The sequence below is a fragment of the Pongo pygmaeus genome, chromosome 2 (genome assembly GCF_028885625.2).
Source record: "Pongo pygmaeus isolate AG05252 chromosome 2, NHGRI_mPonPyg2-v2.0_pri, whole genome shotgun sequence".
In the NCBI taxonomy this organism is placed as follows: Eukaryota; Metazoa; Chordata; class Mammalia; order Primates; family Hominidae; genus Pongo; species Pongo pygmaeus.
Genome location: NC_085930.1, coordinates 87,027,425 through 87,046,396, shown reverse-complemented (window position 1 = coordinate 87,046,396; position 18,972 = coordinate 87,027,425). Strand labels below are relative to the sequence as shown.

Sequence of the window (18,972 nt, the reverse complement as noted above, 5' to 3'; positions counted from 1 at the left end):
GTTCTCGTTCACATACACTAGAGGAGAGGAAGACGGAGCAGGGGCCAGCCTAGCCCGTGAGGAAAGCCAGGTGGTGAAAGGCTTTATCACAGCTGTCGGCAAGGCCATGGGGAAGGGGAGCCCCTGGAAGAACTGCGCCAAGGCCTCCCCGGGCCCAGCCCACAAAGCCCATGCTGGCTTTCTCAACATGCCAGCTCTCATTCCGATTGAGAAGAACCAAACAATTACGAGGCAGAAAAACTTCACTATGCATGCTGATAACTACTGTTTTTCCCCTTATAAAAAGTACATTTGATTTGGAGAAAAGTCACGTTCTAAAAAGTCCAAGAGGAATTTTTTTTCTCATTTCCAAAGTTCTACTCTTTGCAACTTAACCTAGCATCCAATTCCAAACACAACCTTCACAAAATCCCATTATACAATTATCCAACTCAATTTTAGCACCAGAACTTTGCTATATTACAATAAAGCTTTTGGGTGAGATCCTTCAGTTTCTATATCATCTATTTACATTTTTTTTAAAAAAAGAGCCAAGTCTTACTTTTGGAGTTATAAAGAAAAAGGTGTTTAAGGAGCTTAGAATAAGTCAGTTTTGCCTCGTTTTACTATAAAGGGAGTTTTTTCCACCATCATAGTGGGACATTTCTGACATATAGGTAGAATGCAAATGACAGCTGGGTGGGCTATCAGCAGAAAGAATGACCCAGATAAGGGGCAAATCCACAGTTGAATTCTGTGATCTCCAAATAAGGTGGGCAGGTCTAATCAGACCAAACACCCTCACCCGTGCACCACCAAAGCAACTTCCTCATCACGCTGCGGCTAACTGCACGGTATCTTCAAATTAAATCAACAGTGAAAGAGGTAAACTAAAACCTCTACTAGGGATCCCCAGAGTCCTAAGTACTAAAATGAAGGCCAGCCTCAATATTTATTTCCCCTCCACCTGGTGAGAAAGAAAGAGAAAAAAAGGAGTGGAAGGCAGGGAGGTGGGGGAGCCTGGGTATTTTAAATGGTAGTTATGAGAGGGGAGGAGAGAAGAGGAGGAACAATGCCTTTCACTTGCAATTACCCAGCTGTGGCTTATTAAAGCTTTTGGCTGCACACTGAAATGACCTGGAGAGCTTTTAAAAAAAAAAAAAAACACCACAACGCCTGGGCCCAACACTCACCCCCTCTGCTCCCCAGCCCACTAACTCGAGGTTTTGATTTAACTGCCCTGAGACGTAGACATCTAGATTTTTTTAAGCTCTCTAGGTCATTCTACTATGAGTGAGAGCCACCGCTTAAACATTTGCCTAGCACTTTGCTGCTTGCTGCACCTACCCCAGGTAGAGAAAAAAAGATGACGACAAGAGAGGAGAGAAAATAAACTCTGCTGCTGTCCTCAACAGCTTCCGTAAGACGAATGAACAGATACATATATGGGGGTTTTCTGTAAGCTTCAACTGGTTTATAGGAGGGTGAGCCATGATGGATATCTGCAAGTAAGATCCATTTTTACCGCATGTAAATAGACCCCTCTCCAGTCTCCAATACCAAGCGGCCTCCAGGGTTCAGCGTAGAGAGCAGCAATGCCCCTCAGAGCACAGCAGCAAAAGCAGGCTTGCCTTGCCCACAGCCCCAAAGGTGCTCAGTACAAAGCTGTCAGAGATAGCAAGAGTGTCTTAACACTCAATGCACATTCAGTATATACCAGACACTATACTGAGGACACATACTGTTTAGTTAATCCTAACCGCCACCTTATCAGCAAATATCATTTTATGAGTGAGAAATCTGAGGCCTGAGAGAACCTGCCCAGGTGACATAGCAAAGGTGATGCAGGCAAGACTCAAACCCAGATCTGATGGATACAGAGCCTTCTCTTCAGCACTGCAAAACTGCCCCCTCTCTATAAAGCCCACATGATGCCTGAATCAGCGTGAGGTGAAGAGATCCATTTGTACCTACCTTTGTCCTACTGCTATGTGGAAAAGGAACCCTGCTATTTAGAAACTAATTTCACAGCAGCTGTCCCCGAGGGAAAAAAGTATCAGAGCCCCCAAAGAGACTCTACAACAGGATAGCTAGTTGGGCAGAAGCCAGTGGCCCCTGAGAGGGCAGCCTCCGGGGCTGCACACTTCACAGCACACATTTCATCTCCTGGTTGATGAAGTTGGGAAGAAAAAAAACCACAAACTGGCACCTTTATTTCAGCTGTTTGGGTTTGAAAGGCATCCAGGAAGTGAGGAAACTGCAGAGGAATTCGCCTTGAAGTGATGTCTTCGGGGGCAGATAGCCACTATCCGAGAATCTACTGGCACAATCGAACATGTTTGGGCTCTGCCGAGACCTGACAACAAGAGTGTTTTTCCTCACTGTACCTTTCACAGATGGCTGGCATAATCAGCTCTGAATTGACATGAGAGAGAGAGACAGGGAAAGATAGTGGGGGGAAGGACCTTCTGTTACTTTGCATCAGTGAAAGAAAATCATACCAAGAGCTACCCAAAGTAAGTTCACCTCGGGTCAGAAAGAGGCTTTTAAAGCAAAGGCATTACAGAGGCATGCAGCACCACTTTGGGAGATGCATGCTGCATTTGCAGGGTAGGAGCCTCTGACTCCACACTCCAGAGTATCATCCGAGCCTCTGGGCCACAATACCAAGGCTTCCCACACCTAGTACAGTTTGAAATGTCAGCACTTAAAATGACAAGACCCTTCTAGGCTCCCAGACCACACACTTCCAAGTGTACAGTGAGCATAAGCCCCAGAGATGGAGAGAAATAACAGGATCCAACTTTGATGCTTCCTTGTTCTGTGACCTCAAGCACATTACTTGCCCTCTCTGTGCCTTAGGTGCCTCATCTGTAAATTGTGCTTAACAGATCCTGTGTCTCATAGGACTGCGGAGGTGACACAGTAAGACAGGTCCCAGGAGGTCCATAGAGCAACGCTTGCCAGTATCAGTGTACCGTATATGCTGACGGTCACTATTTTTTCTTCTTAAAAGGCTGAACAATACAAGATTGCTGATGTTTGACCATTACTGAACAAAACACAAACAGTGATTTCATAGGACAATATACTGAGTAAACTATTCTATCTTTAAAAACTCTTGCCTTTAAACAAGCAGGGGGCATCCAATATTCCCTATGTATGGCCCAACAATGACAGGCCTTATGAAAGAAAGGCCCGGCATAAACACAAACACATTTCTTCCACTTGGGCTATAAAAGCTGAAAATGGCTCCCAGGTGTGAGCAGACACAATGGGCCCTGCCTTCCCTGCAAGGCCACCACACAGGTCAAAGTCAAGCCAGCCATCTTCAGATTAGGTGCATATGCTCATGAGGCTTCCCAGTGGTAACTGGATTACAGAAGCCACCTGCAGGAAGTGAGGAGGGGGAGGAGGAGGAGGAGGAAATGGTCCCAGTTGGAATGAGACTGTTGATATGGGCTGGAGCCAACCCCTTTCACACGGGAGATTGTGCAATGACAGAGCAGCTCCGCTTCCCGGCTCCATTTCAAGCAGCCCTGGAGGGTTTTCAGCACTCACTGCTGGAAGGAGCAGCACTTCCCCTCCGAGACCATCCACTGCTTCTCCAACACTGGGGAGCAACCCAGGTACCCACTGGATCTTGGGCTATATTTCCAGCTTACATGGTCATCAGGAAAAAGGAAAGAGAGAGAAAGAGGCGGGCGGGGTGGTGGAAAGGAAAAAAGCCCTACACTCAACAAAAGCTACTGAGTTTCCAAAAGAGGCAGTGATCTCTATGACCAAGCTCCTATTCCGTGGGCTCTCCCCTTCCTCGGCTCCCCCAACCCCACAGCTGGTGTTCCCTTCACTTTCTCAGCAAATGACTTGCAGATGTACCTCTCATCTGGCTGGCTCACCACCCCCACTCTCAAAGAAAGGAGAAAAAAGGAAAGAAAAGAGAGAAGGAAAATGACAAGTCATGACTGTGTAATTTGGCAGGCTGGCTGCGGAGGCCACAGCAGCTCTCTTCCCAGCGAAAGGCTCGCTTAGACTGGGGGCAAGTGGCAGTCTGCACTACGGAATCCCTGGGAAGTTTCCGGGACAGAGAGCTGCTTTCTTTGTAAATTGGGTGTTTAATTTTCTATTTTGAGGCTCCTTGGTGGTATCCAGCATCTGATGAGGCTGCAGTTCTAAGAAACTGCAACAGCGGCCTGCTGGCTGTTCATAAAAGCCGGCCTGTTGAAAAAGAAAAAAGGCAGGGAAGGGAGGGTATGCGTTGGGGGGGGGTGGGGATGAGTGAGGGGGCGGGGGGTGAGTGAGGGGGTGTGTGTGCACAAATTGGCCTAAAAATGGAATTAGCCATGTCCTTTTGGTATTCTTCTGAATGCTCCTCCAAGTACCCACTGTGTTGGCTGAACATTTAGGGTGTTCCATTTAATGCCTGTAACTTACACCTCCGTGGAGGGGAAGAGAAAGGAGGTTTGCAGAACAGGGAACCTCAGCTAAAATGTCGCTTCATCTGGGAACCTTATGTGTCATGTGCCCCATCGGTGACGGGCAGTGAGGTGCCCCTTAGACATTCCCCAGCCCCTGTATGACAATTGTCTGTACAGCCATCTTCCTCTGCAGCTAGACTGCCAGTTCCTTGAGGGCAGTAACTCCAGGCCCATAGGACCCGACCTGTTTGCTCATGCCAGGCCTCGTGTGGGGCATGTGCTGGCCAACTTCACAGCAGCCGTGCAGAGGAACCCACGGTCTCCACCATGAACCAGCTGAGGCTTCCTCCACTTTTTCATCTCTTTTGCCCACTGTTGACCTGACCGCAGTTCCCAGGCTGGAAAAATGGGAGGAGAGTAATCTGGTCATAAATAATGCAGTGCTAGGAAGGGGCAATGGGGCAGGTGGGGACTCCAGTAGGGTGGGGGAAAAAATGCCCACCTTTCAGACACGCCTGTTAACTTTCATCTGGAAAAAGAGGTGGCATTCAAGTCTTAGCTGAGGATAAAGACTGATCAGATACGAGTGACTGATAATCAAAAGAAAGGTAAGCATGCTAAAACTGACTCCTGCTGGGGGAAAGGGGATGCTCACCTGTAAGCAGAGCTGCCAGCACCCACCGGCTGAGAGAGTAACAGGGCTCCTGCCACGCTGGGCTGCTCATGAAGTGCTCTCCACCTCTACAGTAGCCGGTGAAGGTCTACTGGGCAGACTTGAGTGGTCACCAGCAAACAGCAAATTAAGCACAAGCAAACATGTAACAGCCATGGGCCTCAAACCCTGAGCCACCCAGGTCTGTTCTGTCCGTGGTACTGGAGCTCACTCTGCCCACTGCCCCAGAGCCTTTCTCAGAAGCCATTACCAGGGCCATAGAGCCCCACTGTCCCAAACAAATGCCTGCCACCACACTGGTGACATTAGGAGTGGAAATTTACTGTCCCCCAAGGCCTAAACAGCTTGGTCAGAACTGACACATGAGCCTTGGGGCTCCCCCCAGCCCCCTATGAGCCCCAGCAGTGGTTCTCAAAGCCAGGTTCCCAGGCCAGCAGCAGGGGCATCATCACCTGGGAACTCATGAGCAAAGCAAATTCTCTTGTCCAATCCCAGACCCATTGAGCCAAGCCAGAAACGAGACTGAGACCCAGTGACTTGTGTCTCAGCAAGCCCTACAGGTGGTCTACCAGTGAGCAGAAGCTGCCATCTCCCAAGGGAAAGGGCATGAGGTTTTATCCAGAAGAAACAATCAGTTCACATCAACAAAAATCTGTGCAAACAGGGCAGGAAGTGAACACATCTTTGAAAACTCACAAGAGGACCAGAACTTTAGATAATTATACATATGTGTGTGTATATACACATACACACACACATATACACACACACATCTATATCTATCTATCTATCTATATATATATATAAAATTTCTCCCTGTTGTGCTGTTTTTTTGACTAGGCCTGTATCTTCCCCCTTAGCATCTGGAAACCAAAACAGCTTTGGACTACTCAAGGAACAAAAGGCATTCACTTAAAATCAACCTGGGCCTTTTAAAACACAGCTTTGCTCACATTTTCTTCCTAAAGTAGCTGGAGTAATTTACTCTTAACTCCACACTCTTAATCAGAATTCATTTTATTGCCAGAGCAATAAAATACCAGTAGCCCAGGTAAGGTTTACTTTTACACTGACGGTTTACTTTTACCCAAACAGTAAAAGTAAGGTTTTTCTTTAAAGTAAGGTTTACTTTTACCCAAACGGACTGGCCATCCTTCAACAGTAAGGCTAAATCAGGTCGCTACGTGGGGGAAGCCTGTCCAAAGTAGCATGGGGACCTATATACTTGTTTTCATATTTTCTAACACCGTTGATTAGGTCCACTCTTACATCTGGTGACTGCTGGAGGGACCAGCAGATAATTCCTCCGAAGGAAGGATGGGCAACCCTTGGTCTTGGGGAGAATCTCTACACCCACCTCGACTGTACACACACCTATGGTGCCCACAGGTCCAGCTAGGAACAAATGCACAAAGAGCTCCACCATCTGAGATTACCACTCAACTTTTAAAGACAAATTCTTATCTCATCCCTCCAAAGATAAACATCACATGGAAAAATGTTTCACATCAATTCTTTATTATGCCAGCGAAGGATGCCTTTCTTCAGGAGATGCAACATGGAGAAAGTTTTGAAGGCAGGCAGTGAAGAGAAGGACAAGACGTCTCAACCCAGCTCCTTAGATGGAGAATAAGTCCCCCCATCCCCACACACACACATGCAGTGGGAATGCCAGCTGCTGCCTGTTCCTCAGTATAATCTCACCTGTGCTTCAAGCCTGATTATTAACAACCTTAGCTCAGGTCATGAGGCCGAGCCTAATTTTCCGACGTTGCACTCCAGGTCGCTTCCAGCTTGGGCCCTCTAAGGGACTCTCATTATTCCCCCCCAGCCCTGAGCTGCAGCAGATCACAACTGCCTCTCTCTAAGGCTCACTCTTTAATTACACTTTAATGCGAATTGATCTTTGCATTAACGAGCCTGTAAAGAAGATTGATGTCGCCCCTCTTTTCTTCCAGAGGGTTTGCTAGGTACTCTGAGAGTTAAGTATTCCTATTGATTTTACTTCACCAACAGATCCAGCCAAGATGAGGGCTCAGGCCTTTGCTGCCTCAGATCCCTCCAACCCCACCCAGGGCTTCGTCCACTCTTCACTCACCCCTGGAGAAGTGGGGAGGTGACCACCTCCCCCCTTGGTCACAGGTAGGACACCGCTTTTCTTTCCTTCCAAGTTTTGTTCTCCAGAAATTACAACAGAGGGCTGTTAAGTATCCTATCCTCCCCCACCCACCTGCCTTTTTTTTTGAGACAGAGTTTGTTCTTGTCTCCCAGGCTAGAGTGCAATGCTGTGATCTCAGCTCACTGCAACCTCCGCCTCCCAGGTTCAAGTGATTCTCCTGCCGCAGCCTCCTGAGTAGCTGGGATTACAGGCACCTCCCACCATGCCTGGCTGATTTTTGAATTTTTAGTAGAGATAGGGTTTCGCCATTTTGGCCAGGCTGGTCTCGAACTCCTGACCTCAGGTGATCCACCTGCCTCGGCCTCCCAAAGTGCTGGGATTACAGGCATGAGCCACCATGCCCGGCCTTCCTATCCCTTTCATTTAATCACTTTTTCTTCAGCTAAGAGGTCACAGCAAAATATAGTTAAAGCCACCTCAGATATTTTATTAAGTTATTTATAAACTGTCTTCCAGGTTCATTTGTTAACATGAGAGAAAAATGCTTTCCTAAAAAAAAAAAAAATAGTTTTCAAGTAAGTGGTTACCAGGGGCTAGGGTGAAGGATATGGGAAGTGACTGCTGAAGGAGTATGGGGTTTTGGGGGGGGTGGGGAGGGTTGGGGGGTGATGAAAATGTTTTAGCATTCTGCAGTGGTGATGGTTACACAACACTGAGAACGTACTACAAGTGGCTTTTAAACGGTGAGTTAACGGTAAGTTTATTTTTTTTAATTTTCTGATTTTTTTGTGAGTACATAGTAAGTGTATATATTTATGGTGTACAGGAGCTGTTTTGATACAGGCATGCAGTGCATAAAAATCACATCATGGAGAATGGGGCATCCATGCCCTCAAGCATTTATCCTTTGTACTACAAACAATCCAATTACACTCTTAATTATTTTTAAATGTACAATAAAGTTATTATTGGCTATAGTCACCCTGTTGTGCTATCAAATAGTAGGTCTTCATTCTTTCTACTTTTTGTACCCATTGACCAGCCCCACACCGCCTCCCCATGTCCCTGGGTACATTTATCTTAAGTCATTAAAAAAAATAGTTTTCAAAAACATTTTTTCAAGATTAGAAGTAAAAGGCATTTCAATGTGTTTTCAAATGCAACCTAAACCTAAGGAATTTTAATAGCAATATTACAAAGTCACAATTAATTGTGTGCCCCTAAGTTTTGCCTAGGTCTTCCTCCTGGTTGAGGACACAGGCTGTGGGAGAGCAAATGACAAGGCACCATAAAGGGATGAGGTCTAGAACAAACCAGCTGGAGAAGTTGTTAGGTGGACAAGGCCAACCCTATGGGTAATATTGTACAGTCCATGCACAGGAGACAAAAGCTAAGACCAACTATACCACATGCATTTTTACTCCTAGGACTGAAAAATTCAACGATTTCCACTGTCACCAATCTTCTCGACACTACAAGTGCAGCAACACCACAGGAAAAACAGGGATTTTTCCTCAACAGAAATGTCATTTATGCATCAGACAAAATTACTGTTGCTGTGGGAATCGTAACTTGAGTTTCCTGGATTTCAAATTTAAAAAAAAAAAGAAATCTCAAACGTAAAAATCTACTGGCAGCTTCTGCCCCCATTTAACAAAAGTCTGTTTCCTTTTCTCGGCACTATTTTATGAAATTAGCTCCCTCACCGGAACCCATTCTTATTAAGAGCTTTCCTTGAGTTCTATGCTGTTTATTAAGGACAAATGGCTCCAGCATTATCCTCAGAACACAATGCAAATAAATCTGTTCTTTGACAAATATGTTAATTGAATTAGATTCCTTTAATCAGAAAGTATTAACCAATTGAAATTTTGCTGTATGACTCCAGTTCCCAAAACTATGGAAGTCTCTTTTGAAGCCCTCATAGAAAAAGCCAGGTGCAGAGCAATGCCTCTTCCCACGAGGGTCTCCCAATGGTGCCACCCACCTTGGGAGGGCTCTGATGTCTGGGAAGTCGGCTCAATTCTGCATAAGCAAAATGAAACACAGAGAGAAAGGGCCAACTTCCAGAGGCAAAAGTCCATAATTACAGGTGTCCAAGCTGAAAATTAACAAACTTACTACTTCTGTGAAAAGACAGAAAGCAACAACAGTGGTTATTGGTCAGAGGGTAACTATGTGTTTTGTGACATTATTGCCCCTACTCTCAACTTTCGGGTCACAAAGAGAATACACAAGCTTCGAGGGTACTTCTACCATCTGCTTCAACTTCCTCATTTGAGAAAAAAAGTAACGTATGTATCCCAGGTCACAACTACATTAGAGACAGCAGGACCCACACCTAGCCCTGACTTTTCTGTGATGCATCTACCTACAAACTTGTCCCAAGAAAGTTGTCTGGGCTCCTGTCACTCACATGGCCTCAGCAGACATTTGCTCTATTCTCTCTGCACATTTTGATTATTTTTTTCTGATCCTCTGTCTGCCCACAAAAATGGAATAAGAATTTGAGGATTAAGGACTATAAGCATCTAACTATTAACTACCACATTTTCAGACAATGTGTTGAGGCTTCCGCTTCTCCCTGGGACAGCCTCTGGGCCACAACTGCAGGGGCACAAAAAGTGCCTACTAAATATTTACAGAACACGTGACACCCTTCAGTTCACTAGTTCCGAAAAGTAAGAGACACATCAGCAAAACCTGCTGTTCAAAGCCTGGATGACTGGAATCATCATGTGGATGGGGCTGCTAAGTCTTCTGCCTTCATTGATTAGGGTGAGGAAGGTGGTTCTTTGGGCTGTAAATGATGCTCATCCGCTGCCTGCTCTGTTGTTTTCTCCCTTGTCCTTTGCACGGTCCACTTGGGAAATACAGAAAAGGCATGAAGGATTATCAATACTCCAGCTGCCCAGATGTCATGCTGCTAACCTAACTTGCCAGCACTGAATCCAGGCATCCAATCTAAGAACAGGGAACACAGGCACCTCAGAGAAAACCAAGATAAAGCCCCTTCGGTTTCTGTCATTTCAGAGAAATCACTGACCAAGTCAGATGGTGCCCAACTTCAGGCCAAAGAGCTGGCTGCCAGTGCTAACCTGCATTTTCCAAACTAAAGCCAAACAGGGAGTAAGTCTCTTTTTTTTCTCTCTTGCTTTACATACTTCAACGCTGTCTAATGGAATAGCAGGAACAAGGCCAAACAGCCCCACTTCTCTTGGCACTTGGGCCAAGGAACAGAAATTATTTTTAGTCAGCAGAGCAAGGTGCAATTCTAAGTGCCACAGGCCCGTGGGGCAAACTGGGGGCCCTGCCTGCCTCTGGCACAGTGTGATTCAGAGTCACCTGCCATGCTCCTGCCCCGAGTGCATGCGGTTAAAGGAGTGATGCAAAGGCATTTTTGTCTGGTCTCAGTTCCACCTCTCACTTTTGCAACTTATAAGACCTCCAGGGAGGCTCAGTTTCTTCTCTGATAACACAGAGATATTCTCTGTGGCCCTAGCTTCCTCACCATATGAGGAACAAGGGGAGTTACATCAGCATTTCTCAAACTTGAACTCGTGGACAAACGGCCAGGGCCCTTGTTAAATGGAGCCTCTGATCCAGTAGTGTTGGCATTAAGCCTGAGGTTCTGCATTTCTAACAAGCTCGAAGCTAACTCAATACTGATGGTCCATGACCTGTGCTTTAAGCAGCAAGCAGCTCCTAGCATCTTCAAGTGCTTTGCTTTATGGACACACAACACGTTATCACATCCCTATCAGCCTCTTGTAAGACGAACTTATTGATTAAGCCAAAAATTAAACACCTTCCAGATGCTGGGCCCACAAACCAAGTGGGTACAAAATAAAGTCAGACCTTTACCCATCAAGGGAACAAAGGGCCACAAACCTTCCTTCCAGCACTTCACAGGAACAAGGACTGACTCTTAAATCCTGTGGCCTTAAAGGTGAGATCCTGCCAGATCCAAGGAGCTACATGACAACTAGCCACCAGCCAACGACAGTAACCACCATTTGTCAAACACTCCCATAGAATGCTGGGAGCTTCATATACATTCCAATCCCCCGGGCCTCACTTTCCTCACGTATAAAATGGGTCAAAAACGCATTATGTAAATGAGGGAAACAAGGTTCAGAGAGACTAGGTCATCTGTCCAGGGCACAGAGTGAAGTGCAATTGTAACCCCCCACGCTGTCCTGCAATCCCACAATGCCGTGAAAAGGATTAAGCCCAAGACCATGTTTCACAGGGACACAGCACCTCCTGAACACAGGGCGTGCTGCCAGCCAAAGATCCGAGATCTGTAAGCTATGCCAGCACTCTTATTAATAGCACCTTCCTGCAAAGTTTCTCTGCTCAGCCTGCCGAGCCTCAGTATTGAGAAAAGATTCATACAGGTGAGCAAACTAATTATAAAACCAGCAAAATCAAAATAAAATTAAACTATGCAAGCCTGGAGTGGAAACAGGAAATTCAGTGTGAAGAGGGAGGTCCTCTGCTGGGGAAGCTGCCAATAAAATCTGGCAGAGAAAACTGTTGGACTCATGGCTGGTTTATCTGGAAAGTCTTCTAGGTGAGTTTAAAACAAGCAAGCTCCTCCACCTGACTGCTGAAAAAATAGGGGTAGGACCAGTGCTCAGTTCTCTAGCAAAGGTTTGTAACAGCACAAATGATAGTATTCCCAATGGGTGCCTTCATGTCTTTTTAGCTAAGGCCCTTCATTTGCTTTTTCATTTCCAGTGTGCTGTCTATAACAAACAGATCGCATCTTCTCTAACACTTGACCATGACAACATACTTTTATGTCGATTCCAGAGGCCTGGGGGCACTTTCTTTCTCTTAAAGCCACAAAAGTAAACTGAGTCACATTACCAAATTCACTGGCACAAAGATGAGCTTGCTGTCTTATAATTGACACAGCTTCCTTTAACTCCAGTTTTATTCAAAGTTGCAGCTTAACCAACCACAGAAGCAAGAAATCTAGTTCCATATACCTCTGGGCATTAAAAAAAAAAAAAAAAGACAAAAGACCTACTTTCTTGCAAACTAAAGATGAGGTAAAACTTCCAGCTTTTAATTCTGCAAACCCCAAAATAGCAAGCAAAGCGTTTGTCATGATCATGAGGGCCACATGAAGAAAGGTCTTTCTTCACCAGCGAGCACATGAACTCAAGTTATCCTGCCACCAGGTATCAGCAAGGCAACAAACACCATGGCCCCACCACACAGCCCAGAGTTCCCCAAACGGCACCACTTACAGAAAGAGAGAGACGACATGTGATGAAGCAGCGCCCAGGGATGGTACCGCTGTCAACTCATTATTATTGAGGTACCTGTAACAACAAGAAGAAATTAATCATGTAAGGCATTTAAATTAGTCTGAAATCATACACATACAACAGAAATAAACAAACGCTGCTGAGTCTGCCACAGTAAACCTATATTCTAATGTTGGAGAAAAGAGAAAGAATTTAGCAGTGAGTTTTCAAAGGCAGAGAAGTCACATGAGGTCACAAAAACTGGCCATTGATCATACCCATGGCTAGAAACAAACACTAAGGAGAAGCGTCTCCTGTCTCCCATCAGCTTCCCATCGAACTCAGAAATCAAGACAAGGAACAGTGAGAACAAGCCAAGAGGCAGGTTCGAGACAAAAGTGCCCCTAAGATCATTGGTGAGAACACTCCCCGTGGGCCGAAATTTGCCCCTGTCAAAGGGCAACATGTGTGGAACAAGAGCCAGAGACTCACACCCAGGCTCACATGGAGTTCTGAGGGGCTTGGAACACATGGGGCCAATTATTTCAGTGCCTCATCTGTGAAATAACAAGGGAACTGGACTCAGAGACTCTCTTCCATTTGAGGTTCCAGCTGGACTCTGATGAAGCCTCTGGATGCATCCCCCAGGAAAATGAACACATATACACACACTTTTGCGCATAGACACTTTGAAAATTCTCCACAGACGAGATTTGCTCTCCAAGCTCCCTTCCTGCTAAAATAGTCCAAATCTGTATTTCCATAGTTAATATCTCTTAACGGAAGGTGAAACCCACGAACCAAAGCACGGCTCGCCTGGTCTGCCCCCAAAGGCTGTGCAATCTGGCCTCCTTACATGGACATGTATTTCCAAATCTAGGAAGAGAATCCAAAATCAGACTTGCAAAGTGAGCCCAACAACCCTTAAGAAAACCAAAGCAAAGTGTTCAGGCTTTCTGACAGGTGATGAGCTAGAAAGAAATTGTACTTGCGATGCAGTCAAGGGGATAAAACAGGGTTCTTATTCTCAGTTTTTTAAGGGAGGTAGATCTAACACAAAGCATCTTGTTTCTGTTTGAAGACAAGGCAACTGAAATGACAGCTGTACTCATACAAGTATACAGCTAGCATGTGCTTCAATAGAATAATCTGGTTGTCTGCCATCTTTTATAGAAGTGAATAGGAGAAGAGAATAAAAAAAAAAAAGGAGAGGCCTTGAATTATCCCATTTGCTTTCTTCAGTGCCAAAGCCAGTTAGGGATGAAGCTTGGCAATTACTGGGCTGTGGGACATAGAATGCCTGTTTCAATAGCTTCATGGCTGAAGCATCTGGCAGAGAGAAGGCAGATCTGTATCATGTGGCAAATCCTTTCTCTACTTAAAGGGCCCTTGTTTGTGTGTTGAAATAGACAATTAATTACTTTAACAGTCTCTTATCTGACTGCCCCCTAAATCAGATTGTTTCTGCTTCACCTTTTATCTCCTCCAACCCTGCTGTGATCCATTTCCCATCCTCACTCAGGGACACTGAAAACTCCCCATTAGTCTTAATCTCAGCTAATAAATTTTCATAGTACCCATCAACGTACCTATTATTACAAGAGACCCCCAGGTTTTATCAGAGCAAGAAAAACTAAGGTCGGGGACCTGCTGTCAATCAGGCAGCTTGTCTAAGAACTCTTTCATTGCTTGCGATTTATTCTAAAACAGAGAGAATGGTAGTAACAAAAACAAAAGCAGGTAAATTAATGAAGGCTGACTATGTGCCAGGCACAGCTTTAGAGCTTTTCAGTATATTAATGCATCTTTACAGCCCTCAGAAGTAGGTCTCAGGAACATTTCCACCGCATCAATGAGGAAACTGAAACACAGATGTTAAGTAATTTGACCAAGGTCACCAGCAATAAGTTGCAGTGGCCCAGGGTGACTAGCCCCAAAGTCTAGGGTTTTCCTCATTACCTTCTATTTCTTTATTTCAGCAAAAACTCGACATGCCTCGTGCACTTTCACCATCACAACAACTTTGAGTCAGGTACCAGGTTAACTACTATCGTTCTCTACATTACCGGTAAGTTCTCTAGGCCAGTTTAAGTCACTCGTCTAGGGTCACGCTACTAGAGAGGACATGGCCAAGAGCTGAAAAAAATATGACTACAAACCAGAGGAGAGCAACAGGCTCAAAGGCCAGCTGGAAAGCTCATAATCCCTTAGCTAACAGCACAGTTGTTTTTCAGCCAGCTTAGGATCTCCCTTGATTTCAAACCTGAAACAAAGCCTATGGACTTCTCTGCAGGGGGCTACGCCTGATGAGCTTGGTCTCAGGCTAGGCCTACTGTATCTGTGACAAACTGCTCCACCCAATTTCACAGAAATAAATGAACAAGGGAAGGGGGCATCAGGGTATTTCAAAATGTGACAAAACTGCTGGAAGTGGAGCATAGAGGGGTGGTGGACTAGTGCTGGAGCTTAACTGGGCCTTGTAAGTCTAGATGCGCAGGCCCGAGTCAAGAGCTCAGTCAGAAACAGCGGGCTCTGGTGGCAATAGGGCTGCCTGACTTACAGGGAGGACACTCAAAGCCCCCAGGAGAGGCCCTGCACAGTGAGCTTACTTCCAAGATCATTTCTACTGAAAAAAGAACCACTATTCAGAGTAAGTCTGTTAGCTCCACCACTGCTGGCTCCCTTTTTGTTCACTCTGTCCCTTGTTGAAACAAGAATACTCTCCTCAGAAGGCAGCAGAGGCCCAGCTCACTCTGAGATGCAATGAACTTCTTGCCAGACTGAAATAGAGACTGGTCAAAAATAGCACAGCTTCAGCTTTGAGGGGAAAGGCACTCAGGAAGTTTAGCAGAGTCTCCATGAATAAGGAAATTTTAGGAATTAAAGATTGTGCCTGATGAAATTTTTTTAAATATCTAAGATTGTACAGTCTTCTCTCACCCCCTACCCGCCAATTTGCTTCCCCTGGCGACTCCCATCTCCACCCACAATTTACTTCCATCCAAGGCCCTAAAAATCTCTCTGAAACGTCTGGCCTCTTATTTCTAAACCTTTTCTGATGACTCAGGATTAAGAAGTGCCTCAGATGCATCAGACCCATGAATCACGGCCGGACCCTGGGGCTACAGAAGGTGTAGCTAAGGTAAAAGGATTCCTGACCCCAGGGCAGAACCTGGGGGTGGGTCCTTTCCCAACTCAATCCGTAAGGTCAGCATGGACCTTCTGGTCCCTCAGCTTTCTCCCAAAACTTCCATTTAATTGACTTAAAGGAAGTTTTACATTTTGTAAGCTACAAAATGTGATAAAGGCTACTTCATAGTACTACATCATCATCATCATCAATCTCAATCAAATTTGGCTTCAACAAACAATGTCAAACCAATGCAGAAATAGTGCTTGTCTTTTTTCTGAGACAGAGTCTCGCTCTGTGGTGGCCCAGGCTGGAGTACATTGGCACGATCTCAGCTCACTGTAACCTCTGCCTCCTGGGTTCAAGCGCTTCTCCTGCCTCAACCTCCCGAGTAGCTGGGATTATAGGCATGGGCCACCACACTCAGCTAATTTTTTTATTTTTAGTAGACACGGGGTTTCGCCATGTTGGCCAGGCTGGTCTCGAACTCCTGACCTCAGGTGATCCACCCTTCTCGGCCTCTCAATGTGGTGAGATTACAGGTGTGAGCCACCGTGCCTGAATTTTTCTTGCTGTATTTATTTACTTATTGAATAGCTGGTATAAGCACAGAGTAAAGTTTTCAAACCATTTCAAAAAAGAATACATAGTAAACATAAAGCTTCTTTGCAGTTCCATCCTCTGGTCTGCCTCCAAAGGGCAGCTCCTGCTGCTGGCTACTAGAGATGTGTATGTGTTTTTCTTTTGCACAAATGCATGTGTATTAAACAGACTGTTGTGTACCGCCATTTCTCTTTAGTAATATACCTTGGAGGTCTCCACTATTCATTTAACCGGTGGCACAGTAGTCCTCTGCCGGTAAGAATGAACCATAATTTATCTGGCCAATCCACTACTGGTAGACATAGTGGCTGTTTCTTTGGTTGCTCCCAAATACAGACAGAGCTGCAATTAATAGTAGTCAACGTTGGGCAGGGCGCTGAAACTGTAGTTGCTTTTGTTTCTTAAAAGGGTGAAAGCCATCAGTATCACGTAGGAATACGGGTTTCAGAAGCAGGGCCACTTAATAACTGTATTCTGCTTTAGTTACTAGAGAATAATGTACACTAACTAATTGATTTGGTGAGACTTTATGATACGTGGTTTCTACACAAGATAGCCAGATAAAATTATTTTAGCGTAGGATATAATTACTTCAACAAAATAAACAATAATAAAGGTGAACATCTACTGTGTGCCAGACTCTGTCCTAAGTTTTCTATGTGCAATATCTCACTGAATGACATGCTAACACTTTGAGGAAAGTACTAAATTATCACCTCCTTAAGAAAGGAAACTGAGGCACAGTTACAGAACAGGGATTATTAGGATGGGATTACACAGCTCAGATGTTTAAATCAGACAGATCTTGGTTCACTCAACTCCAATTGCACCCTTTATCAATCCAATGCTAAGCATGTCACTCAGCTTTGCTGTCCCTTACTTCTCTCTTCTGAAGAATGTAAATAACACAAGTACCAGCTTTGTAGGGTTTTGGGAGGATCCAGCTGAAATAATTAAACCTAAGAACTCAGGATATAGACAGATACACAGGATATGCTTAAGAGGTAGCAGCAGGACCAGGCATGGTGGCTCACACCTGTACCCCAGCCCCTTGGGAGGCCAAGGCAGGAGGATCATTTAAGCCCAGTAGTTCGAGACTAGCCTGGGCAACGTGACAAAACCCATCTCTACAAAAAATTAGCCAGGAGTGGTGGTGCACGCCTGTAGTCCCAGCTACTCAGGAGGCTGAAGTGCGAGGATCACTTGAGTCTGGGAATTTGAGGCTGCAGTCAGCTATGACCATACCACTGTACTCTAGCCTGGGCAACAGAGTGAGATCCTGTCTTTAAAAAAAAAAAAAAAGTGATAGTAATTCACAGCCAAAAAGCAGTACCCCAAAACGACAACGCTCATTATTTTACCCTCTCCCTAAACATACTACCATCCCCTGCACCCCTGCTCACACACACCCACTGTGGGGAGCAGCAGCCTGACAGAGTGGGATGAGCCACAAATACGCAATAGCAGGGCACACTTGAGGCTTCCTTACCAGGCCAGTGGCCCTGGCAAGCACACGGCAGCACCCACAGCAGGCACTCGCGGGCCAGGCGGCAGTAATGTGATCTGAGGGCAGTTTCTACAGAGGACTGTATAAATAGCCCCTTTTATTAATAGAGGAGCCTGCTGGCCAGGACCCCAGCTGGAGGCACTCCCTGGTGGGCTTTCCTCAGGGCTGTGGGCAGTGAAGACCGTGTGGCTTGGACGCAGCTCCACAAGTGTCCTCATGTCCTCTAGGGGCCTCGCCTTCTCTCTCCAGCCGGCCCACGATGTCATGTGGTTCTGAGGCCTCCAGAATAAAACCACTGCTAAACCACTGCCTGCTGTTCTGCCAGCCTGTGGCTCCATTCTCAATGAGGGCTCCAGACTGAAGGCTCTATAAGGTTTGGGAGAGCTGACAGCGCCTGGGCAACACTGGAGGCTGGTTAATTTTGAAGCAGTAGCATGTCAGCTATGATTTTTTTTCTTTTCTTCAATATCCTTCCCCACCTCCCCACCCCTCACACCTAACAGCCTCTTTCTGTCTCCACGACTTTTTAGAATTCCCTTAGGAAAAGGCCTGGGTCTTTTTCAGTGAGAAGTTCTACTGTTCTAGGCAGCAGGGAATTCATCTCATCCATCTCACAGAACAGGGAGTGACACTAGGGATAGGAGGCACAATGGTAAGACATTCAACCTGTCAGCCTGCAAAGATTCATTTCTAAACAATGCACCCAGCTTGGAGGGCTGGGCAGTTCCAAAAGTAGCAGGAGAGAAGAGGGATAATATTCAGTGAGCCTCTCGCATGTGCAAGGCCCTGTGCATCATCTTAGTAACTATAATAACACCGACAATGTGTTATGATGTCAATGTTACAGAAGAAAGCAAGCAAACGCTGAGGCACTAAGTAACTTGTCTAGGGTCTCAGGACCCTAGTAAGGGGCAGAACCAGAAATCAAACGTGAGTCTATTTGCTACCAAAATGAGAGTTTTTCCCACCACATCATATTGAATCCCTAAGATATGACCTCTGTCTTAATATCCCCCACACTCGGAAGGTACTGTTGCCATAGATGGTGTGGACCAGGATTATACTGGAGAACATGGGTCAAGTTCTACCACTCACTAACCATGCAATTTCAGCCAAATCCCATGCCTCAGTTCCTCTTCATCTTCAGTTGACTGTGAGGGTTAAGATGAAGGCTGTAGGAATTTAAGGTAGTGCAGCCGCAAGGTTAGCACAGGTTTTGAGTTCAACTTTCAGCTTTACCAACCATGTGACACTGTGCAAGTTTCTTTAGCTTTTCTAGGTA

At 45.6% G+C, this 18,972-nt stretch overlaps 1 protein-coding gene across 2 annotated transcripts in view; it reads right to left on the bottom strand.

Annotated features, from left to right (window-relative positions):
* LRIG1 (leucine rich repeats and immunoglobulin like domains 1) overlaps positions 1-18,972 on the bottom strand; it is a 122,017-nt gene that overhangs the window by 60,141 nt on the left and 42,904 nt on the right. For both annotated transcript variants that reach the window (XM_054483393.2, XM_063661854.1), the window contains exon 3: positions 12,451-12,525. In XM_054483393.2, coding sequence (XP_054339368.1) covers positions 12,451-12,525 — 75 coding nt within the window. The remainder of the gene's footprint in view (positions 1-12,450; positions 12,526-18,972) is intronic.